This window comes from Onychostoma macrolepis, chromosome 07 (assembly GCF_012432095.1).
Source record: "Onychostoma macrolepis isolate SWU-2019 chromosome 07, ASM1243209v1, whole genome shotgun sequence".
NCBI classification, from domain to species: Eukaryota; Metazoa; Chordata; class Actinopteri; order Cypriniformes; family Cyprinidae; genus Onychostoma; species Onychostoma macrolepis.
This window is the reverse complement of record NC_081161.1, coordinates 16,861,109-16,887,424: the sequence shown is the minus strand read 5'-3', so window position 1 is coordinate 16,887,424 and position 26,316 is coordinate 16,861,109. Positions and strand designations below refer to the sequence as shown.

Here is a 26,316-nt window from a genome sequence, read left to right as displayed (position 1 = left end):
AAAGTTCGACTGAGCTTACTTAAAGAAGCCACAAGATAAAAGCTTTTGTTATTTGAAAGTCTATCATAGTAAAATTGCCAGAACTGTAGTTTTAGCATAAAGTACTCTTCCTCCACTTTTAGAAAGCATCTCAGTACAATTGGTTTCATACTGGTTAAAACCAACGAGTCATACCAATAAAGGTATAAAAAGGCACAGTTGCATATTTTGCATTCACTCTAGTTTTGTTTAGATTCTTTTTTTTTTTTTTTTTTTTACAGAAGCACTACATATACAAAGTGGCACTGGGAAGGAAAGGGAAAGATATGACTGATGAGATCTGAAGAGGGCATCATTATGAACGTATATTTGAAAAACAAATAGAACGGAGAGTTGTGAGGTACGTGAGACTCCTTTGAATTGTTTTGGAATCAAGTTTCACAACTAATTTTCTACATAATGAAAGGTACTTTTCTGTGAAAAGAATATAAACATTACAGAACCAATGGATAAAAGTACATTTGCTATAAAACAAAATTATAAATAAATCAGATAAATAAGCAACGGATGATATGACGCTAAATAAATCGGTGCATCATGAATGTGTATGATTCTTTTTCATCCTCGTCAAATCAATATACATAGTCATACTACAATGTCTAGTGTCTGTTCGTAACAAACGCAAGCAGTGGACTTCCATGTTCACAGGGTATGATAATTGTACACTTTTTTTTTCTTCTTCATAGTAAGTGTAGATTCCCTTTAAACGTGCAATAAAAAGTACATATCTATGTATACAGTTTGTAAGCATCAGAGCACTTCTTTTAAACACGAGTAGTACATACAGACTACAGATCTGGAAGCTGCAAAAAAGGCAGTCCGTTCAAACTCAAGGAACCATTAACATACAAAACAAAACAAACAAAAAAATCAATTGCATCTGAATAATTTACCTCCTTTTTTAAAAGCACGATGCCTCCTAAGTATACTCCTCCTCTTGCAAATGGTTTGGGATAGGCCCATGATGTATAAGTGCGCACGTGGTTTCCCCACGTTGCACTGAAACATATGTGAAGGTAATTAAAGCAACATGTGACCTAAAAAGGAGCTTTCCTGTCCCAGTTCTTTGAGACATCACGTCATGTTGTTCCCGATACTTTGGTTATACAGCGGCATCATGTGTCGCATTGCAATCGCTCCTATCGTGCCTGTAGTAGCCGAACTTTGAATGTGATTGTACAAGTAGTCGGTTCACTCTGACTGCTACACGAGGGACACGAGTTCTCATCCTTGATTACTCTTCTGAAGTGTGTGAGATTGAGAGTGAATCTGTTGAATGAGTTTATTGCTCTATTTAACATTCATACTAGGAATGTTACACAGGGCCAGCCCAAGCTCTTCAGCAGGGCAATATTATTAAACTAATTCACCCCAGCAGCATATCCAAATAGTGTTCCTGTGGCTTTATGGGATAATTATAATGTGTATGTACAATGTGCGGATCAATTGTGTGTGTGTGTGTGTGTGTGTGTGTTTGCAAGTGTTTGTGTGCCAGGAGGCCATCTTGAGACCACAAAAACTTCAGCATAGTTTCACACATCTAGAGAGGGATGAACCACAATTACACAAACCCATGGCGTTCAGGCAAATAACTGACAAGCTCTGCAATGTAAAGAACCTTCCTCTACTTCTAGAGGTGCATGTGAGCGGGTTGAAAACGGGTCGCTCGTGATTTCAATGTGTGTGTCCAGAGTATGTTCACAGATTATATATATATATATATATGTACAATACTTCACCCACACGACAAAAAACGTGCATTAGTGGATCTGTGTATGCTTGTGTTCCTTCACATGTACATAAAGTTGATAGGCACACAGGTAAACTTGCTTCTCGCACTGTAAGTTCATCAGCGCGTACGCCGTTCACTTGCGCCATTTGAGTATCTACAAATCTTTGTAAAAGGCTAAAGTCAATGACAATGCGCTCCGACATCATGTAGTTATGCCATCACCGATCATCGTATGATGATTTTCGTCCATCATTAGCCTGTCTTTTTTTCTTCTTTGTTAATGTGATTCGTTGTCCGGACAGTTCAGTACTTCGACTGATTGCATATGGACATAATACATCCACATAAAAACACTCCCGCCCACCCCCAAAAATAAAAACGGATTAAAAGACAGAACCAGTCTCATCGGTTCACGATTAGTTATAAAAACAAAGACAAAAAGGTATAGTCCAGGTCTGTCTCAAGGGGCACACACTCTTAAGGGGCTAGATGATGCATGCATGTTTAGAAAGAGGTCTACAGAAACCAGGCAGCACTTTGGGGAAGTCTACAGGGCCCGATACGCTAGCAGCAAAGTAGCACTGATCCACCAACATTCCCTTCTCTCCACCTCCGCCTCTTCCCCCTCCTCCGTCTCATCCTTCTCACGCACATTTACAACATGTAATTCCACAGTTTTAACTCAGACGGCTATTTAAGTTCGAAAGTAGCGCTGCACTAGTTGTGCGAGCAGTTCGAGGAAAATCCATGTTGCTTTTGTTTTAGGGTTTGGTTTGCTAACAGCATCTCTGACCATGCTGAGTCACTGTCATCGTCCCTTCGCAGTCGCCGTGTGTCGATTACAGGTAAACTTCCCGCCTGGTGAGAGTTCCGCATTGCGTCGGCTTGTATTCACCCGTGGGCGCTAGCGGAATCTCCTCGGTGGGGCGAGATGTTTCCTCGCTGGCGGAAAATCCAGCTGAACTAAAGGCGTCGTAGGATGAGGAGGAGGAGGCCATCTTTTTGCTAAGGAGATTACGGTTGCGGTCGCCCAGCAGGTGCGAGGGGTCCCCGTTGGCAACAGCTAGAGTCTCCTGGCTGCCAGGCTGTTCGGCAACGTTGCCCCCGGGGGAGGTCATGAAGGTGGAGAGTTTGGGAGGGGTGGCCTTGGGCCTACGTTCAGGCGAGGTGCGCACAGGCATCCAGCAGGAATCCGAGTGGCCATATTCGTCACACTCCCGCGTGCATTTACCCGTCATAGCTACGTCAGGCAGGGGCCGAGAGTCTGGGGGAAACAGGAAGAAGGAAACAGAAGCGGTGGGACATTAATGACATTGTTTGGCTGCAAACAACTGGAGAAACTGAAGAAAACACTGAAATATTGACAAAAAAAAAAGAATAATAATTGTGGTATGTGTCTCATGAAATTGCTTTAGAATTGTAAGCGTTCGACAAATGTTTTTGATCAGCTTTGTGCATTTTTCTTTTTTCTTTTTTTAACTTCATGGTCAACACATACCACTTCACACAAAAATGGAAAGGTACATACACAAACAACGACACTTAAAGCTAAAACACAAATTAAACAAAATAAGAAATAATGTGAGCTCTAAAAAGAAGACCATGCTTTGAAAACGTGGGGCAATTCTACTGTTCCATGACTTCTGACTTCTAAACTACTGGCCTGAATCCATCTCTAATGGCTGTGTGTGTAGTTGATGTGCTTTTATGCGAGCATCGTGTATGCATCATGTTTTTTTTTTTTTTAATGTTTCTATTAACAGGCTGACTCTACAAAAGCTATCAAATTTTAGCAAAGTTGTACGAAAAAGAAGACAATGTGTCTTTTTTCTAGTTTAATCCCCTCCTTGGCCTGAGGGAACACCTACAGTGTAGCGACATATTGGAGGATTTGCTGCGAAGTGGCATGCTATTGGGTTACATCTTTAACACATGTATGTAAGTTAAAATGATTATACAAGCATTTTCTAAAGTCTCTAACTGTCACGCATCTGAATGATTGCTTATTTTCCTAGGCTGGGAGAAGAGATTTTAGATTCAAAGCCACAAAGCCACAAGTATCCTTAACATCTCATATCTCTTCTATTCAGAATGTCTTCTGAACAAATAGAATTCTGTTTACACTTTTAAACACTTGACAAGCAAACAGATAACCATCAGATGCGCCAAAAGTCTATGCACAAACAAGGTTGAATATGAAGTTCACTAAGCTAAAGTGCACACAAACACTAAATGCTGAAATCCCTAACCTTTGATGCCAAAACACAAAGCTGCAGTGTTAGAGATGGTCGGTTAATGACCAAATGTGAGGTATGGCACAAGCAAGAGAGGGTGAGTGCAAATCTAAAAAAAGAAAGCATGCTGCCTGTTTTTTTGAAGAGCAAAAATTTGGGTTAACCATGGCTTACTTTTAATGTTCTTTTTCTCCTGCAAAGAAAGAATAGGGTAGAATCACTGTTCGGTTCCTTCACAGTGCAATACTATGTAAGATTAATCAATTTAGTGAAAGGTGTCAGACAAAAAAAAGCATAATGTGCTGCAGTTATCTGAGAATCAATTGATTACATGGCATGTTTGCAAAAAAAAAAGTCTTCTATGGTGGACCATACTAAGATATTCATTGACAGATTGAAAAAAATTGAGAGTGAGAAAAATAAACACATCTATAGAAGAGCAACAAACGTGTCACTCCACAACTTTCTTTATTGCTACGCCTTTCAATTCCAGGAAATCAATGCTGCAAAAAAGAACAAGTGCTATGAATGGCGTTCTTCAGTCACCCATCACAACAGGCTGGCATTTAAACCCACTCAGACTGTCTCTCAATACTGTTCAGGACACTAGTTGCCACAAACCAATTTAGCATCCTTGTCCAATTACGACCATTCGCTGACCTCCACCGAACTCCCAACCATGTCCTCCTGACCTCAAGGCTAGACTATAATGCCTCTTCTGCTTCTGTTAACTTTAGTGGCGGTCTCTGCGGTGTGGTTGCATTGTGGGCAAGTAAGGGTTAGTTTGGTCCAACTGAGACACCAGACCACAGAAAGAGAACAGTGCCAGTGCGCTTTTATGAGACCGTAAGGCTGGATTGCTGCCCAGTGTCTAGGGAGAGGTGTGGATGTACATTCGCCCCACAAAGCTTTGTCATGCACCAATGAATGCTCAGTCAAGCGACGGTACCTCAATAGCACTAATAACAAAGATGAGTGTGTAGGCTCCGATCTGCAGGACGTCGATATACCAGCACAATGTTAATGCTTCAGACAGGGATTACAAAATGGCTGGATAAATTTTATATGACAGTTAATGTGTTCAAAGAGGACTGTAACAGGTTATTCACATACACGGCTGTCAGGAAAACATCAGTGTGTGATCAGACGCTCATCTCTTTAAAACTCTGCGTTAAGTCTCTGTAAGGAAATGGCAGGGAAAAAGAAAATCTGATGTATTTTCAAAACTTTCTTTTGTTCAGGGAACACAAAAAGAGAAATTCTGAATAATGTGCTAGTTGATCTTTTCCACAATGAATGTGCAGAAAGAAAGAGAGAGAAAAAGAAAGAAAGAAAGATAGATAGAAAGAAAGAAAGAAAGAGAGAGAAGATTATAAACAGTAGTTCAGTCAGACTTGTGAAAGAATCTGGTTGGACTTTTGTGAACTAGATCAACTGATTCATTGGCTCAAAATACTCATATACTACTACTTCTTTCATTAACGCTCCACAAAAGGAAATGTCATACATGTTTAGAACAACAAGAGTAGCTTTGGGGTGTAATTTTCCTGAATGGACACTGAAGGTTTCAAGCTTCAGAACAAATGCAAAAACACCACAGAAATGTCATAATAAATATGACAAATGTCATTCAGCCTTTTGTGAAATGGATCGGTTGATTCATTAAAAAGTTTGCTCAAAAGAACAAACAGATATTGCTTGTTCTCTCATTGACATGGCAAGGAGAACTAGACCAACATTTCGATGAATAAAAAGCTATCCAGTGATTAACTTTTATTAAATTTTATTAGAAAATATTAGCCAGAATATTCTTCAAATATTCAACATGTGCTGTTCCCTGAAAGAAAAGTGGGGGAAAAAAAGTCATACAGGTTTGGAATGATGACAGAACGTTCATTTTCTTCTGGAGTATAACTGTCCATCAAACTAAAGAGATTCAGCATCTAGCATTTTCCATCAGCCTAGTATTCTGTGCACATAGAGCTGCAAGTCCAGTCAATTTTGATTGTTAGTGTTCAGTTGATGAACATTTCATGCCAATCAGTCTTTCAGACCACTACCACATCTCCACAGCTCCACAGCTTCACAACTCCAATGCCTGGCTCTCATACCACTCAATCCCCTCAAGGCCGTACATTGGCTTTTCATCTATCGCTTACTGTGCCGTCTTCAGCTATTGTTTCCTCCAGTGAAAAACAACAAAAGAAGCAGCATGCGTGAGAGCGGTACTTCATTAGTGCTCCTTGCACACCGCTGCCATACAGCCTGTTACTAGAGGCTACGCTTCTGTTTTACTATTCTGCAACTAACTCTATAACTCTACATTACATTATACACATACATTTCACAAAAATGGTCACTGAAAGCCAACAATGACAATTTAGATATGGTTTAGTCTGAGCATGGAAGATACTTTGGAAAGTCTACAGTGTCAGAGATGGATGGATCTTTGTACATTAGATCATTTTGTCTGTTATTCATTCTGCTTTTGTGCTGGAGCATTCAAGTGAAACTTATAAGTGCTGGCATATTAAGTATAGTTTCCTGTTCAATGTTCCTTTTCTTCCCTATAAGTTTGTTCTCTCCCAGCTTAAGCCATCCTTTTTTCTCGGTCTAGTCTTAACTGGATTTCATCTTTTCCGAGTTTGTGCACCTATTTTAGGTTCTCTTCTAAGAACAGTTTTGTCCAATAATCTCATTGCAAATGGAACAGAACATTGCCTGATTTTAGGCTGCAGTTAATGTAATATAACAGCATGTAATTGTGATTTGCACAATCTCTGTCTCTCTTCCAGCTCATTATAGAGGTAAGATGGAGACCATTTAAGATGTCACTCAAAGACGCACTCTGAAGCAGCAATAATTCAGAGCATTTAGATGGGGGCAGACACAGGTCAAACATGCATTGAGATGAATTCAATCATTGCTAGAATGGCTTTGCCTCCACCTTGTTTCATTTAAATTAACATCTTACAGGAGTGAATAAGTCAGACTGAAATCCACTGATCCATTTACATTCATCTCTCTCTCTCTCTCCTCTCTTTTTTAAATATTTGAATAGATGTAACAAAAATGTAGGGATGTTTTTGAATTGCATAAAAATATCAAACCGAGGGGCATCGATAAATGCACGATGGTCAAATGTTTCTCAGAACTAAATTCTTAAACATTTAATTTGCAATTATTTTTACTTAACTGATCCAACAGTCAGTTATAGTGATATATGAAGCAAACATAGATGTATGAAATTACATACTATGAACTATGAACATGATCCAAAGTTGTATGTGCCATTTAAAATACTCTCGATATTTTCAAATACACAAACGCACACTCTCTCTCTCTCTCTCTCTCTCTCTCTCTCTCTGATTGTTATAAGGCAAACTGGAAATGAATGAATCAAAACACTACCCTAGTGAAAAATAAATATACTAAAATATATTTAAAATACATTTATGTCATGCTAAGTATAGTACAAATAAATTTACATATTTACGTACTTAATAAAAATACGCTGGAATTGTACTTTTGGTATACTGAACTGGTATACTTAAAAGTCTGCTACATAGGAACAACTAATTTTGTACTTAATGCACTTTAATTGTGTGGAAACAGTGCTGAAGTCCAAATAAAGATATACTGAAGTATATTTGATTGAGCTAAACGGGAACTATTGCAAGTATACTTCAGGTACACTTTAAATATATTGTATTTAAAGACCAATATTATTCATACAATCCTCGTCAATCTTGACATTAAAACACATTTTAGGCTCAATATTAAGATTGTGTACAAGTAGTACTCCAAAAAAAGTTTAATTATATTTTTTTATATCAGCAAGTCTTGAGCGATATGTCAGTAAATATGCTAATAGATTTGAACTATACTTAGTATGAAATAGAGGTATTTTAAATCTATTACTTTTTTACTAGGGTAACAATAGCGAAACTAAATGTCTATGGGCCGGCAAATCAACAAGAGTATTTTTTCCTTTCATGTTCTCCCTAATACCCCCATGGCTTTAAATGTGACCCCAAGCCACTTTTAAAACTCGGTTTTGAGCCTGAAAAGCGAGGCTTTGGAAACGGCAAACAAAGGGGGCCATACTCAGGCCTCTAGCCCAGGGCAGAGTGAATGTCGCCAGGCTGCAGAGAAGCCGGAAACGCATGCGGCTCTGTGGCACGCTAACTGTCACTCCGTATAGTGGGCTTTTCTGCCGACGGGGGCTCGGAGTATAAAGCCTGCCATTTTCCACAGCCAGTCCTTTTGAATAACTCAAAAGAAACATCCACTCTTCTCCGACGGAGGGTTTGGAAACGAGAGATCAGGGGAACGGCGGGAGGGGGGAACGGAAGATATGGCTCTCAGAGCTATTCTGTGAGTTAATTACGTGTGGACAAAAGTGGATTCCCTGGCGCAGTTGGAGCTCTGCTGTTGTGAGGCTGGTGGCAGGGTTCTGGAAAGCTGTAAGTGGGCCAGAGGCTCAGCTAATTGACAGGGATATGAGGATTTTGTAATCTATGTGTTTGGGTGTGTGTGTATTTTGTCCCGCTGTTTAAGGCTTAATGCCTAGCTTTTCTAGCACGCGTGAACGTGCTTGCGCGTGAAAGCATTAGTCGTCCTTCTATATTTTTAGCGCTCTGCGTGTGCATGTGTTTTCATCTTCTGCAAGTTAAGCCTCGTCCCTCAGAGGCCCGCTGAACTACAGGCTGCTCTTTTGCTCTCTGTTTTCCGGATGGGAGGCCCTGCCAAAACATAACTGCCAGCCAGAATTGCTGACCCTTCTGTCCAGTCGCTCTGTGTGTGTCTGTGAGAGAGAGACGGTCTAAAATCTCAGCGGAATCCACAAGATTATCCAATAGATATACTGCATTTACAGAATAGCATCTGCCACATGTGTTCACGCACACAATAACGTGCCGCGACAAACCACAAGAAGAAGTGTCAATGTCAAGTAATGCTGCGGTTCACACTGGGAGAGAAATACAGCATGAAATGACAAAATCACTGCCAACAAGAACATATTTAAAGAGATAGTTGCCCTCATATAAAATCTACCAACCCCAAATGGTAGTCTACTAACTGTGAAAATATTTAACTTGGGTGTTGTTGTTAAATCAATACAATTCAACCACACAGAACAACTTTATTAATATCAATAGCACTGCCATCACACATCTCCTCACTTTTTTGTTAACTTTTCAAATCTGACAGCTCCTCAGCTTCCGTAGCCTTATGGGATAGCAAAGTGTCCACTTGTTTCACACATCACAATCTCAGCAGATGCCGTACATCATATTGGTATTGTTCACCTACTGTATCATGACATCCTGCTGACATATTGCTTTTTGGATACTGTGTAGTAGTGAATTGCACATATTTTCCCTTGCAATGACGGGAATGTTTTGTCCCTCTGTGAATGTCCCTGTCTGTTTTCCCTGCATCTAAAATCAGCCTCTAATCAGCATCACACTCTTTCTCTTAGTGAGATTAAAACCCCTCTTTAACACATTATCTTGTCTTTGTCCACAGACGCTTCACGAGTTTTATATTTTCATTAGGAGGCGTCTGCACAAGAGATGGTTGTTCTTTTTTTTACCAGACACCACTGAAAAGGCTGGAAAAGAAACATGAGGGAGACTGTTCTTTTCTTTCCAGTTAGTCCTATCCATTTGATTCAATAACGCTGGACTGTCCTTGTAGACTCATTAGGCTGCTGATCTAGTGTTCTCTCTGTCACTTTCTCTATTTCTTTGCACATTGTGGACACATAGACTCAAGCCATCACATCTGTCATCCAACTTCACTTTTATACACACATAGCGACCCCCCAAAAAATATATAGACAATTACACACTTAAAAAAAAAATAAGATTTTCCGTTGGCATTGATAGTTCCATGAAGAAGATTTATTTGCATTGCATAAAATGTTCTTTAGAGTGGAAAAAGGTTCTTTAAATAATTAAAATGTTCTTCACAATTAAGAAAAACAAGGCTATTTATGTATAAAAAGTATTTCAAAACTTTCTGGTTGTCAGATATTAGAAGGACATCTTCATGTTTAATGTGATGAACTAGAGTTAAAGTTCATATACTTTTTGAGGCCATATGACCTATAGTAGTAGCATACTTGCTGATGGGCAAACAGAATAATTTAGCTATCAAAAGTAACTTTTTAGCACTTTCCCTTGGAAATTCCCGGCAAACTGACAGCATAACGCCCTCTAATAGCATTAGGCGAGGTAACACAGCAGTCAGCTCACGAGTGCTTTAGCTGAGCTAACGTGATGGGCGAGAATGAGCCGGTAGAGCTTCAGGAGGACGGAGGCCGCTGTTGACCTGGTTTGCTTCAGTAACCTCAGCGTTGCACTGCATATGCTTTCAGCGGTGCTGCATCACTGAGCCAGGACAACAGAGTGTACAGTAACACAACAGTAGGAGAAGAACCATGTCAGACATGGTGCAATGAGGTGTGGTGGAGTGATGTGTGTATTTATTTGCCTCTCTAGCACTCCTGTCTCTTTCTCTATCTCTACATCAGACTCGGCCCACACCCTATAGGTCGCATCCGAATGATTATCTTACATTCACATATGAAAGAAAATGAGATCCCTTTAATATCGCAAATGTTTTTCCAAGACAGTAATGAGATTAAATACAAAGAAAATTGAGCGGTTTAAGTCCCTTGGTTCTCAGATTGTTCTCTTAGTAAGACTAATAACCTCACATGTATTGTAAAAGTAAATGTTTCCTACAGTTTCAGAAGAGACAAAACTTTGCATTGTGTTCATTTTTTTACAGTTTTGCATGCCATTTGTTTGTGTAACAACATTTATTATTAGTATTTATTAACAAACAAACAAACAAACAAACAAACAAACAAATAAATAAATAAAATACATTTCCAATCTCACAATGTAACACAATGTGTATACATCTCAATTTTGTAATTCATTTTGAATTAATCTAATACTTTAACTCCAAATTGTGGCTTTATATCTAACAATGTAACTTTATTTCAAATTTTTTTTTTCTCACTTATTTATTTATTTTGTTGTAATGTTATTTTATTATTATTGAGCAGACATAACAACTACTATGTATGAATAAAAAAATTGTTTGGTTATGTGTATGTTATAAGTGGTGGAAATGTTAATAAAAATATGTAAAACAAAACAAAACCAAAACAAAACAAAAAAAATGGAAGGGATGATAATAATAACAACAACAACAACAACAACAATAGTAATAACCACATAAAAAAATACCCACAATGCACCCGATTTCAGCAAACTCCCTGCAAATTCTCACTAGTGTTGAACAGGTATAGGTGTCCCCTTATGGTGCTTAAAAGCACTTGGGGAAATAATTAGTCTACCGTTAGAGCTCTCCAGCTATGATTAATTGAGCAGAGATTAACTAGCATAATTTCATTCTGCCGACTATCTCACTGCCAATTACCTAATGCGACTTCCTCTCACGGCATCTCCCGCTCACTCCCTCGCTCATCAGAAAGCATCACGAGTCTCGGAAATGTGGCGCTGACCCTCATTTTCCTGACTTCTCATCTATCTGTCATAAAAAAAGAGCGAGTGTGCTCATATGCATACGCAATCACAGCACTGACATGTCTAGCTCTCTAAATTGGGAAACCAGAAGACATTTTCACAGTCTAAAAAACTACAATTATGCATTGTGCATCTGAAAAGACCAGTGAGGCTGCAACGTTCACAAATCTGAAACTAAAGTAAATTATTTTTTTCCCCCACATTAGTCAAAAACATTTCAATGGTCAAATGCATTGCAAGCGCTGACACATATATTACACAATTTCCATGACAAAGAGTATGAATGATAGGGTGAGAAGCATTCAGGAGGTGGACAGACAGCAAAAATTGAAAAATTGTAACATATATATTAGAAAATGGTAGGGCTTGAGCTAGGATTGACTCTGTGCCAAAAGAGAGAGATATATAGAAAGTAAGAGACAGATGGGGATTAAAATCTCACATGCGTGTGTGTTTGTGGCTGTGTGTGAGTGTGTGTGTGTTTGTGTGTGTGTGATTTTTTTTTTTTCCTCACTGTTGGTCTTTAGACTTCGTTTCATTGGCTCAGAACTGGGTGCCTTATCGCACGTTCCCAGACGCACACGCACAATAGCCTATTTTACACCATTAAATGCGTATTTGTCAAAATACAATTTCAATTAAATCCCACAAACCTACTGGTTTGTGCTTTGCTCCACTTACCACTGAGGGAACAGAACAGAGGATGGAATAACTCTCTCTCTCTCTCTCATATATATATATATATATATATATATATATATATAGTACACATACACACATAGACGGAAGACAGGGAGCAAGAGAATGAGAAGCTAAATGAAAGACAGAGAGTCTGGGAGAAGGAAACAGGATTGTTTGAAGCACACAATGAAGGTTGACTGATTTTCCAAACTGTGGACAGCAAACAATCGTTTCCGCCATGATTTGACACGGATTCAGCCTTCGCTTGAATTTTTGAATTAAATAACTCAAGAGCGCTGGTTTAAAACAAAGTGTCTTAACTTAATGCTACACCAGCTTATTCCTAATCGATTTATACACGGACACAAATAAAAACTGTTTTCCAGCACAAACAAATTCTGATGAGAAATGGTGTCATATTGTCAGGATACTTCCAGTCGTGCATGTTACAGGTTGTACAATCACATCTCATCAACGGCGAACAACTCACCGTCCCTGCGGATATATGGACTCATAACCTCTCTGTTAGTCGACCTAACTGGCCTCGCACTACACCGCTTTGCCTGAGCCGTGGACCCTGCATATATTTCTTATGAAAAAGGGACCAGATTGAGTCACTACATTTAATTCCCAGCATGCCAAGGGGTGTAAGAGGCTAATTAAGTAAACCGGAGGTGGAGAGGGTCTAGCTGGCTGCTCCAGATCTCAAACACTGGAGGGTTTTGGCCCTTCAGGCCTGCTGAAATTGAGCGAAAACTTGCAAAATGAGCGGGGTTCATATTTCCGCAGGGTTAAGCCGTGAGGTCTTGGTGAGATGTCCTCTTGGTTCTCAGTCTAGCACCTCATCAAAAGTCGAGTGAACTTTTGGAGAAAGTTCTCAGCCTAGACAGGCTTTAGCTTTGTGAGGCTTTCATTAAGAACCAGTGAACTGGGCAAAGACACACAGGCTGCAAGCACCTTCCGTGGCATGTTTTTGAGGTTTTTAACAATGTGATTATCTGGAAAAGACAAAATAGGGACGTGCGTACATGGGCCCTGACAATATGAAGAACAACACATTCTTTTTGCCTGGATACTGGGAAGCGTGGGAACAGATAATTGCTAAAGCATTACCGCGGCCCATTTCATGCTCTCAATTTAGCACCCAAAAAACTTTAAACTTCTCAGCATCACTCCTGTTTGAAGAGCCCTTTGTGCAAAGACACACTTTAATTCGATGGAGCCAGAAAGGTGCCACATTAAAGCCGTATACTAAGTTAGCTTCAAAGTAATAGCAAAATAGCTTAATGCAGTAGAGGTTTCGCTCACACTAAAGGCTTAAATTCATTTACGTGGTCCCATGATGTTAAACAGTGACATTCAGCATGCAAAAAAAAACATGTGCTTTTAAGCACCTTTATCCTCCAACAGCCATTTTGTCATCTTAAAAACCTTTTAAATGTCATATTTTCATTTAAATCAAAAACTTGCTGGCTAAAACGACCAATCCTCAATGAAAAAATAATAAAAATAAATCTAGAACAAATAAAAAAAATTAAATAAAAATACATAAATTAATAACTATTATATTATTATAATGAAACTACTTTTTGAATTAACAGTGAAATTCTGTGTCAAAATCGGAAATACTTCTGCAGCCTCATTAAATTCTAAACTCAGTGTTTCTGACCCACAACTGTGGCTGATATTCCTTTGCGAGAGTGCATAGAGCACTTACAGGTGTGCTGTGTTATCAGAAATGACTAAGCGTGAAGATGTGCCCCAATGGTGTGTCTTTTGCCTGTACCACAGGTGGCTTGAGCTAAATCAAGGCCAGTGTCAGTGCATTGTCGCTGCTACACTCTCCTGAGCTGGAACTAAGATATCAATAGCCTCTATACTGTACCTGAGGACAGCTGGAGGAGAGAATGACACTAAACACACACATATTCCGGCCACCTGCTGTGAACGTGTACAGTATGTTAGTTTTAGGAGTCTTTAAGTTGAGTGTAATGGCAGGTATGCTAACAATAAGAGCTAATGCTAATAACTCAGTGTCTGTTTGTACATCATCTACGATTTGATAAAACATTGTATGTTCACATTACACCCTATATTAAATCTCTCATTCCTGTCATTATGTATTTGGAAACCCTCTGCTCAAGGTTGGGCCAGCATGTTAACACTAGCTAAGCTAACAGCTTAAAATCTCTGCGTGTATTATTAAACAGTTTTTTAGCCTTTTCACACCCAAGCTCATCAGAAAAATGAGCATACTTTATTAAATGCACTTGCACAGGGGGTTTATGCCTGCGTGTCTGCAGCGATCAAAGCACCTTGCCACATCGCTTTCTCGCATTTGATTCTGATTCCTCTTGGCAAAGTGATTCAATTAAATCTTTCTCTCTCTCTCTCACACACACACACTCACACAGCCAAAAATAAATGGAGAGATAGAGAACACAGCAGCAATAAAGATGGTTTTATTGGCAAAGGGGTTCAAGTCTTCTAAACCAAATTGTCTCTTCCTATTTAAAGCTGTGATTATTTAAACATGTCTGAATTGGCATGAACTGGCAGTCCAGCAATCTATTTGCATGCTTGTTTTGAAGGGAAATCAAGGTGATAGAAATATGTCAACCGGAAGAGATTCTGTCATACTGTGGTATTTTGAACATACTGTAAGATCCGACACAGCCATATTTAACATGAATGTCCAAGGCTTCCAGTTAGCTATTAGCTGTACAAAACCAGACCATTATGCTGCTTGATGCTGTAAACTGGTATTTATCATAGTATTTTAATTAATTAGTATAATAATAAACACACTGGTTTGTAGCACAAATACTTTACTGTTCACTGCACAATATCTAAACATTCTTAAATCAAGATGCATTTACTTGAGAAGCAAAGACATGAAGTCTTGTTTTCCAGAAATCAATTTTATTAAGATTTTATTCTTAAAACAAGAGAAAAATATCTACCAGTAGAGTAAGTATAAGTATAAACTCTGATAACATGTTTCAGAAAACAAGGCTTAATATATTAAGTAATTTTGCTTCTCAAATAAATTTATCTTGATTTAAGAATGTTAAGATATTTGTACTGGAAAACAAGACAAAAAATTCTGAGGAAGAAAATTGTAAAAATCATTGAAAAAAATTTATTTTAACAGTTGCAGGTAACAACTTTTTTCAGTGCTTCGTTATAATGGAAGCAAATTATTTCTGGCACGTTTTGCTAGGCTGTTTCCATGTAAGTTGTTTACAGTTGAATTAATATAGAATTCAAATGATTTGTGGATAAATCTTTACAGGTGTGCAGACTGTAGTGTACATCAGTTACTTAGTGGCTTCAAATGCATCATATTTATAATGTATTATGTAATCATTCATTTATAATCCATAAGAAAATAAATAAATAAATAAACATTTAAAAAAATAAAAAAAATAACATTTTAAAAACCTTTTAAGTCCTTTTAAATTTTAAAGAACTTAAATCAGTACAGTTAAGTGAAAAAAAAAAAAAAAAACTGTATTAATGCATGGTTGTAATATTTAAAAGAGAATTTCCAGCACAAATATTTATTAATACTGTTAACATGATATAACATGTCTGATACAAAAGGACTCCTACCATGCCATAAGGTCATTTTTGGCCAGATTTTGACCGTTGACCCCTAGGAATGTATATTTAGCACGCTTGAATGTTTCCGCTTTTCTTTCCTATCTTACTCTCTCTCTCTCTCTCTCTTTCTCTTTCAGGCGGATTGATTTTTGCCCATTCTCACCTAGCAGTGCAACACTGATTCTCAAGCAGTGGGGCTGTGGGAAATATTTATCCTTATTGATCCAAGGGGCTGATGAGTCTGTTATGAACGCTGCAGTTCAAACAGTTTTGGTCCCACAAACATCTCTAAATATCAATCAGCTACGGGTGGACTGAGAGCCAATACTTGGATTGTTTGTGAATGCCAAAAAGGCTGAACCTGTTTTCCAGGAAGCCAGGCGTGATTTTCGCTGGAGCTCTCATGCGAGACTGGACAAACACGTCAGAAGCATGTTTCCTTATAATTGTCTCTCTGTAGCGCAGCATTAACGAAACGCAGATGCTGAGAGAGACAAAAAGAGAACATTAGCGGCGAGGAGAAAACATCTTCCTTGCGTAGATGAGGTGCTGGAGGGGTTTACTAGCTGTGAGCGTGGCAAGAGGGGGCGCTGATAATTCTGTCTGCTGTCATGTCATTAAAAATTCAACACCTACAGGATATTTTCTGCATCAAACTTTCATGCCATCAGGTTGTCTCGACAGCACTGGCTTCACACACCCTAACGATGATAAAACTGATGAGAAAAAGCTCATCTTCCTGTGTGCTGTCTCTGATAAAGGCGCACATCACAGCGCGGCGCTGACAGACAGGGTACAGTAGGCAGCAGCGAGCTCGGAGAGAATGCATAAAGGTTTAAGGCGGCTCATCTTTTACTTAGGTTCGACGTGTCTCCACAATGAGAAACCGCAAGGGAGACCTTAACAGCTGGAGCCTATTCCAGAAATGCAATCTGTTTCTTCTCGTTCGTATGCGCGCATGCACGCTAGCTGATTTAAGCTATCTGACTTTTAGCCGTCATACTCTTTTAAATCTCGGAGAAAAAGTCAACAAAGTCGATCATCTCTCAGCAATAAAACTATCCACAAGTTCTCTCGTGCGCAATTGTATTACGCAAGGTCATATGGAAATCTGTCCCGTTTCCCGGCCGGCACACTGCATCACTTGTCATGCCAGCATAATAAACAACAGCAGAAAGCTCTTGATGAATTCAGCAGAGCACAGCGTTCAAAAGGCTAAGCTTGTGAAAAGTGACTTTACTTAGCAGGAGAGCGTTAAACATGCCCGCCATGAAACTAAACTCAATAAACATCTGCATTCACAGCTTATTGCTTAAGATAATGTGCATTAATTGTTGTTCAGCAGCATTACTTGTTATTGAAGAAGATTTTCTATGAAAAATTTTAAATGAAGTATTCTGCTTAAAAGCGTCCTTAAACTATACCCTCATATATCACTAGAAACGTGCAGTGCATTAATCAGAATGAAATGTTGCTTTTATTTTTATTATGAGCTGAATGATTTGGCTCTTTATCAATAGCAGTACTGGACTTTAAAGTTGGACGGGGTTCAAAATAAAAATGAAATAGTGCCCACGAAATGGCTCTAATAGTAGCGTGAGGCTGTCATTATAAAAAGCAATAGATTTTAACATTGCTGACGCACCACCTGAAAATCTAATAAGCAGTACATTTTCTTCCATATTCCGTGTGCAGTGAGTGAGCTGCATAGGCTGGTAATGTGTGAGGCAATTTAATAAGACTTACTCCTGGCTGTAATATTGCACGATCAACACGGTCCACCGGGGGTGGGGGGTGTGGGGGCGGGGGTATGCACACAGAGAGAATCATGCCCTGGCACACGCCTCCTGCTAAAACTTCCACAGAAAAAATATAAAACGCAAGTTCTAAATACGAGTCGCATCAAAATTCATATAGTGTGAGGGAACTGCTTGATGCACAAGCCATGTACAGTAGAAATAGCGAGAGTATTTAGACAGGTTAAACATTTACCATGGCAACCATAGGTTCTGTTAAAGTACCTTACAAAAGATCACATAGAATAGTGAAACCATCATATGGCAATGCCATATACTGAATGAATATAATATGCATGCATTTATAGTATTTACTGAGGTGTTTCATAAAATCTCTTGTGAAAATAAAGTGCTTGTACACGTTATTGTACTGAATGTACACTTGAGTTTACTTCTAATCTTAAAAGTGTATATAAAAATGTATTTGAAGATACTATAATATCAATTAAATAAAAGGCTACTTGAGACAGTACACTTTCCTGACTATTTCTTAACACACTTAAGTGCACTTTTAAAAACTGCGCTTTGTAATAATGTCAAATTAAGTGCTGTACATTTTAAATGTTTAAATGCACAATTTACATGTTTTAACATAACTAATGTTAAAGTATATTTTAGTTTACCATACATGCTTGTCATTACATTCAGCAGCACACTTTAACCATATTTCAATGACAATAATAGTAATTATAAAATCATGGTAACACTTTATTTTAAGCACCAATTATCACTATTAACTAGCTGCTTATTAGCAAGTATATTACTAACATACTGGCTGTTTGTTGGTATTTATAAAGCACATATTAATGCCTTCTTACGCTGGCTTTGAAGATCGCATTTTTTAAATTATGGTCATTAATGTACATTTTATGAAGAAAAAATCCAGTAACCTTGCAGCGGTACGTATGCCGACCATAATGCCAGCGCAGTAGGACTTTGTGTGGTGTATGGTGTTCATACATGACTGCTCTAGCTGTCTCCTGGTCTGTCGCATTCACTGACATTTACAACACAGCCCAAGCTGCCAGTGTATAATTCACCCTGGGCCATGGAGAGTGTATATTTAGGACAGGCCTATCTCGGTCAACCCCTAAAACATTCTCGCTAAACTCTCTCACACTTGACTGAAAGCCATGTCCAAGCTAGCGTCTAAACATGACCCTACGCCACTGTGGGCGAGGAGCTGCACGCAGAATGACAAACTCTTTTCTCACTTTCTTCTCTGCCTTCTGTTCCGTCTCCTCTGTAACACCGTTGGCTTCCATTTCGTTCCTTTTATCCATTAGCTCACTAGGAGAATTGCACATTTTCCTCACATTTAAAGGGTTAGCGGATTTGGCTATCAACATTATGCTGTAGATGAAGGCATAATGGACTGCAAAGGAGCTCCTGTGATAGGTGGATCATCTCCCACCTAATACAGACACACTAAAAGCCATTAACTAGAGGAAGCATTCGAACTTTCCCACCCGCATTACTTCAGCAACGAGAACGGACTAACAATCAGAAGAGGTTTTCAAGAATGCAAATAAGCACAATGTGAAAAAGCCACAGCTAGAAGCCTGAAACATATCATTTCTTTCAACTTCTCCCCTACATTAGCATTTAATTTTCTCCATCACTTAAGCGTGCTCATTATATATATTTGCTACATAAGAAATGGAGGATAAGGCTCTTGCTTAATTTGTTCTCCTCCCTCAAGGGCTTGGCTAATCTATTGTATGGCATAAAGGGCTTGTATTGTCGTACACTCTGTTGGAGGGGGTGCGAGTGCATTAGTATTATTAAAAGAATGATGAAAAGTGACTCTATCGCTCGCCGATGATGAATCACTTGGCTGTCTTTTCAGAGTCAAATGACACGGGCTGGTGAGAATCCATGTGATGTTGCAGGATTTGACCCTGCGCACACATAAAAAAACAGGAAATCGCCAAAATGAAAAGAGCAGCTTTTTACAAAACAAGATATACGGCTGTGCAAGATTGCTCACGATTCATGTGAAAGTGCATCAAGAGCTGCTAACGCAGCTTCACAAACACATAAACTGTAAGTAAGGATGCTTTATTTTCCTCTGTGTGATCTTTCGAGGCAAATAAAATATTAATAGAGCTGGAGTGCAAGTATGTGATCATTATAACAATTTCTCTGCTTGTGAAGAAAAGGAAAAGGTTTTTATAACTGGAAATGCTGACTTGATGAAAGTAAAATATGGAACATGGAGGAGAGAAAGACAGCGAATGTGACCCAGAAAACAAGGGTATGTGCCATGTTCTGAGGATTAGAATAATTATCATAACTTTATGGTTAGGTTTGGGGCAGGTGTTCTCAACTCTGGCCCTCAAGCTTGATCAAGGTTGGAGCTAAACTGGTTTAGGGGTTTGGGGAAGGACTTGGAATTTGTGGAATTTTTTTTTTGTCTCATATGAATTACATACGAAATATGAATTGCTTGGCTGTGCTCAAAAATAGGCTTGTTTCCGGCTTCTCAGCGTCCATTTTCCCAGTTAAGTGGTTTAACTTAACAGTTAGCAAAAGCTATAGAGCGTTTTGCGTCCACCGAACTCGGGAGGACTACTATGATATGCTTTAATTTTTTTGGGTCACCACTGGTTATAGGGCATTTTAAAGAATTTCCGCAGTAAAGTATGGTAGAAGTGGGAGACTGAAAGGACTTTATTCTGTATTACTGTACCATTATCTGAGAAAGCTTTTTCCACTTAGAGTGTCTGGAAGAGGTGTACAGTACAGCAAAGCCAAGCGAGCTATCATTAATATTAGACAAGCTCGAGATTTCCTGCATGCATTAGTGGCGAGATTTATTGACGTCTTTGCGCCACAGATGTGACAGGTGTGTATAGGTACTTATTCAAGAGAGAGCACTCTGAGAATGTTCTGTCAATGTTGCTCACTGGTTAACGTAACGTTCGCCAAAGGGTTCTCATTGGTGTGTTCTCTCTTTGAGCTGTAAGTCATAGCAAAACAAGACCTCCTGTCTTACATTATAAAGTTACAATAAGTCTGGACCAATTGATGTGTTTCCTTACAAACCACCTACACAGCAAGTATTTAAGTGGAAAAGTGGGATATAAACGCGTGAATAAAACAAAAGAAAAACATAAGACTGCAACCATCCTATCTGACTAATAATGGTTTAAAAACATGACTTGATGTCAGAATTTGCAGCAGTTGTGGGGCAAGCCCTCTCTCTCTTCACTCAGAGTTGGTGTTTACTGAGGAAAGAGCAAATTCTGCCCTGTGGCCTCCCCTACAGATGATAATGGAACAGAGTTGCCCCATAAATATGCCACATTAGTGCCCGCTTCACATGCCGCCTATCAGACACAACACAGATAAATCCTTGTCGCTTCACCCTCAAGGACTGAACTAAAGCCGTCCATCATAAGGCACTCTCCCACACACATACACACAGTGCTCTGAGAGAGGAGCCCTTTCGAGCCTTTCACCATGTAGATGAAGTCTGCCTTTTGTCGTTGTTCAAGTCAACGTTCAAAGTAAAGGCCAATAAACTAGATTTTTTTTTTTTTTTTTTTTTGAGAGGGAAAATGGGAGGTATGTGCCCCCAGAAATATGAGCATACAGAAAAACATGACCATTAAACCCTGTCCGGCCTCAGGCCTACCACTCTGATCTTACGCAAACATAACCAATTCGTATAATGGTAAATTGGCCCCCAATCTGGTTTTATATGCATTAATTGTATCAAAGCTTTAGAAAGAGATTAGTGCCTAAATCTGATCAATATAATAGTCAGCTGCACTCAAAATAGCAGTCGGTCCTGGGGGACAAGCATCTCAGTTTTATCTAGGCAATATATTTTTTTGTACTGTAAAGTCAATTATAGGTCTGGATGGGACACTATAGGGAATACTATGGGGAGAACGCCCATTTTAAAATACTGAATTTGTGTGTCACTAATGACACAAAACAATTTATCGGAACTTGACAGAAAGACAGAGAGTTCCGTCCCAAACTTGCACTACTGGTTGAGCCAATGCACTGTGTTGGTCTGGTCAAGATGTCATGTGCCTCAGACAGTTCATTTTTACACTATTAAAGTTTTTATAAAAATTTTGATGAGCGTTTATTTATTTATTTGCTTATTTGTTTGCATTTATTTCCAGTTACTTTAGTGCTTCAACTTAAACTTGTTTCAGTTAGTTGCCAATGCAACATTTCTATTTTTCATAGTTTTCATGTAATATTTATATATTATTGTATTTCAACTTTATTTCAGTTAAAACTCATTTTTTGTTCATTCATGTTCAATGGTTAATAGCTAGTTTTATTTAATAATAACAATAACCCTGGTTACACAGCCACGGTGTTTACAACTTTTTATGAAACAGATGGCTTACACATAATTGTATCTGCATATTCAGCTGGGATAAAAGTATGGAGATTGAAAAAAAATATAGTAATAATATATCATACTATAGTCTCTGCTATTATTAGTTGTTTTTTGGTTAATCTGAGGTTTATGTGAGGAGGTTGTAAATAATAATAATAAAAGAATGATAATCACTACTGTTTGGTCATAGTAAATGTAAGATTGTATATGGCTCAATGGATTACAACGTGCCTTTTGTTTTCTAGGAATAAGTATAGGATTAAAAAAAAAAAATGCAAATTACATAGCAGGCTGAATATGTGAATCTGAATTGCTAATTCAATTTCTTGTTTCTTTATCAGAAAGAAGAAAAAAGCTTTCTTTCATTCTTGTCTTGCTGATTGTATGGAAAACATGCCGCATCGTCCTTGAAAACTCCTCATAGTTTCTACTCTGTCTCTTACTTTCTCTAACACTCCCACAATCCCTCCTAATTTAAACAGCAATGCATCATGGGTATTACATCCAGCTTCGATCAATGATGGCTACAAATATCCCAGCAGCTTCTTTTCCCAGGAAATGGCCTGACTTTTCGTTTGTGTGAGTAAGCGAGCGAGGGAGTTTTGTCACAAGCGAGAAAGAGAGAGAGAGAGAGAGAGAGAGAGAGATGGGGTTGAAGGGTAATTTCCTTGTGTAGTAACATGCCTGTATGGTGACCAGTGTTTGCTGCGACTGACTTATTAAAGACAACCTGAAATCAAAATGGACTCTGCTTTCTTAATGTACATTCCTGGTCTTATTGTGAACAACCTATTGCCACACATTATTTCAAAGAAATATAGTTAAATTGTATTTGGTAACAGTTTAGTATAGGGACCAATTATCACCTAGTTGCTTATTAGCATGCCTATTTTTATCATATTGGCTGTTTATTAGTATTTATAAAGCACGTATTCTGCATGACCATATTCTACATCCCTAATCCTACCCAATACCTAAACTTAACAACTGTACTTTATTAACTATTAATAAGCAGCAAATTAGGTGTTTATTGGACCAAAAGTCAGAGTTAATGGTTTGTTAATGGCGAGAATTGGAATATATTGGGAAAAAAAATAAAGTGTGACCTTATATTCAGTATTGTTTAACAATACAATGAAAATATTGTTATATTACATACACATAAATTACTCCAGTGTACAGTGCCACATGATTCTTCAATAATCATTCTAACAGCATATTTCTATTCTAAAACTTTTCTATTATCATTATGTTTGCACAATTTTGTTTTTGTTTTTCTTTTATATGAAAAACAGAGACGAAAAAACATATATTTTTAAACATTTTATTTGAAAAATAAAACACTGATTCTATTAGTTTCTAAACCTATTAAAAAAAACAAAAAACAAAAAAAAACACACTGAACCCAAGCATTTAAACAGCAGTCTATATATGCATTTCAATGCATCTTTATATTTAATATATCTGAAATTTATTTAGGTAAAGATTGCTGTTTTGATTTATTTTTGCAAAATTTTATTTTCTACCAAGATTTTCTCTAGTCAAACTACATTGTTTCACTCGAGAACACACCAAGTTACTGAAGCAAACTGTCTTGCCTATGCAATTCATGACTTTAAAGCTGAACATCTGAGCGATTTGGCTTCATTCTATATAGGAATCAGCTTTAATCTTACTACGGCTCAGGCCAGCACTAAATATTCAAAGAGCTGACCATAAGGGTCGCTTCTGAATGTCACCTCATCACACGCAGCCATGTCTCGGCCAGCGTAAAGGTGACACGGGTGTAATCCAGCAGTCCGGCATTCTTCAATACAGCTGCTCTCTGTTGACTGAGGGCAGTTCTCCTGCGAGCCCGCGGATCCCTCAAAGACGCCACAAACACTTCCCCCCAAAAAAGCCAATATTTGTCTGGTACTGCAGGTGAATACTTTATAAATTTGCTCTCTCTCCTAAATACCATCCTTTCTGGATCGCACCACAACACAGAGCATTCGCCTTTATTGTCAGACTGAGGAAGGCCACCGACTCTCATCCGCCAACAGGAGAAGCTATTTCTGTCTCAGCTGCGCCGCTGTGCATCTGTCTGCTAGAATATATCAGCATTGCCCCTCTTTTTATGGAGAGCAAATGAAATGAAATTACTTTCATCTGTAAACTGTTTCCGTCTATGGCTTGCCGTAGTCGGGGGTGAAATTGCATTTCTCTCTCCCTCACCCCTTCTCTCACTTTCTCGCTCCCTCTTTTTTTTCCCTTTCTCTCCCACCATCCAACCATTGCTCTTTGGGTAATAGCGCTTTGATGGAAAAGCTCCGTGAGGGTGCATATGGGGGACTAAGCATGGTGAGATCTTGAATGGGGGATGGTTATTGTTTTTATTGATTTTTATAACGCATGGAGAGCGTGTGATCACATCACCTTAGCGTTCATCATGGTCTGTTATTGATCGCCCGCCAATTATTGACTAAAAAGCGCGAGCTGGGGTTCAAAGAAGATGGAGCAGGTGTGAGCCAATCGTGGCCATTTGTGGACTGATCACAGGTGTAACGTGTGACATAATCAATGAAAATAAGGAACATGATTGTGTCAGAGGTCAGAGAGCGTGAGAATGTGAGGCAGGTTTGTTTTGTGTAGGGCTGGGTATCGAGTTCGATACTTTTTAGGCACCGACCGAATTGCCTCGATACCATTGAGTATCAAAAAACGTCTTGTAGTTCGGTACCAAATTTCGATACCTAAGAGGATAATCTCATCAATGTCAGTGAGGCAATAAGCCTGCAGCACTAGATGTGTTTGACTAGAAGCGATGCAGCACAGATTGATCAGTGTTTGAAATCCGCGAGAGCGATTCGAAAGCATACGGAGCAGTCTCTATATCGCGCAGTTTTGTTTACTACACACAGACTGAAGCGCGTGTAACACTCGCGGTGATTTCAGCGTCTGCCGTCTCACTAAATGAGGACATAAACACATGATCAGCATCTCCAGAACTGCTCTGAGAGTCACATCATTAGCATTTTACCGTTTTTTTGTAAAAATAGCGTCATATCATATACACACAGAACTGTAAAGGTATTCACGGCAACCCATCAAAATGAAAGTTTGGTTTAACTTGGAAGACATTGTGGCAGAAATACATTACTATTGTTCAGCAGAATGTACATACTGTTACTACTAGGCTACTATTAAAATTAAAACTTATTTTTTTTAAGTAATGATCACACAACATTTCTTCCATGTTTTAATTTTAATAGTAAACCCCCTTTATTTGCCTAAATAAATAAACTTTGATTTTCAATAATTTAAAGATAAATTAAATTAATGTTTTATGCCTTCATTTGAAAACCAGAACACATCATTTCTGAGGAAAAATAAAACATTTCATAAGGCTATTTTAACAATAAGTTGAATAAACTAAGTTCCTTTGGCTCACCGGTTCCTGCGCAGTTTAAAATGTATTTTACTTAAGTAATTTACAGGTTTTGAAGAGTAGGCTATTGAAAAAAGGGAACAGAGTATGGAAAAATACTTGTTTCGACTATTTGCCTTGTTCAGTGTTCTAAAATATAACATTTAAAATGTCTAAAAATAAATTTATCATACAAGTAGAGAGATTTCATGACAAACATTTAGTGATCATTTGAACATGACTGAATTAATTGAAGGCACACATTTTCATTATACGCAGGACTCTTTAAACAAGTCTTTTTTTTTTTTTTTTTACTTCACTAAACATATATGCGTGTGTCATGCAAACCAGCAAAAGATAAAGAAGCAAACATGTAGGCCTAGTAGAAAATGCATCTGTATCTAAGTTCATTATTAGCCTACTCTTGACAGAGAGCTGGTTTGGTTTTTGAGAGATGGCAACGTGGCTGTTTGATTGGTGATCACACTGTGCTTAATCCATTCATTCGTGTAGCCTATCAAATTGTAGCCTATAAGATTTAAATCATTGCCTTTTAAATATACACAAATACTAGAACATGTATGATGTATTATTTTAGGTAATATTACTCTTGCCAAGCTCTGATTTATGAGAGATGCACGGAGAGGCAACAGCAAGCTGTTAGATTTGCGCTCTTTTCTTCCATAAAGTTTACATTCATTCACTTCACACACTCATCATTCCGTGAATTTAGAGGTTTGTGTAAAATATCACGCTGATCCCCTGGCTCACCTGTGAATCTAGCAAACACGTGCTGCAGCCTCAGCCAAATATTCGGGCAGAATTATTCGTTATCCCATTATTTGTTTTAAAAGCCATTATCCGTGCCTTTCCGAATAAGGT

The 26,316-nt window shown here is 38.4% G+C and overlaps 1 protein-coding gene across 6 annotated transcripts in view; it reads right to left on the bottom strand.

Annotated features, from left to right (window-relative positions):
* Positions 1-233: 233 nt before the first annotated feature.
* pcdh7b (protocadherin 7b) overlaps positions 234-26,316 on the bottom strand; it is a 128,356-nt gene continuing 102,273 nt past the window's right edge. For 2 of the 6 annotated variants that reach the window (XM_058782852.1, XM_058782853.1), the window contains exons 3-4: positions 4,180-4,198; positions 2,906-3,035 (exon numbers count right to left, since the gene is read on the bottom strand). In XM_058782852.1, the coding sequence (XP_058638835.1) occupies positions 4,182-4,198 (17 nt within the window). In that variant the 3' untranslated portion in view covers positions 2,906-3,035; positions 4,180-4,181. Of the gene's footprint in view, positions 3,036-4,179; positions 4,199-26,316 lie in introns of all 6 variants that reach the window. The other 4 variants (XM_058782849.1, XM_058782850.1, XM_058782851.1 and 1 more) reach the window with 3 other exon arrangements.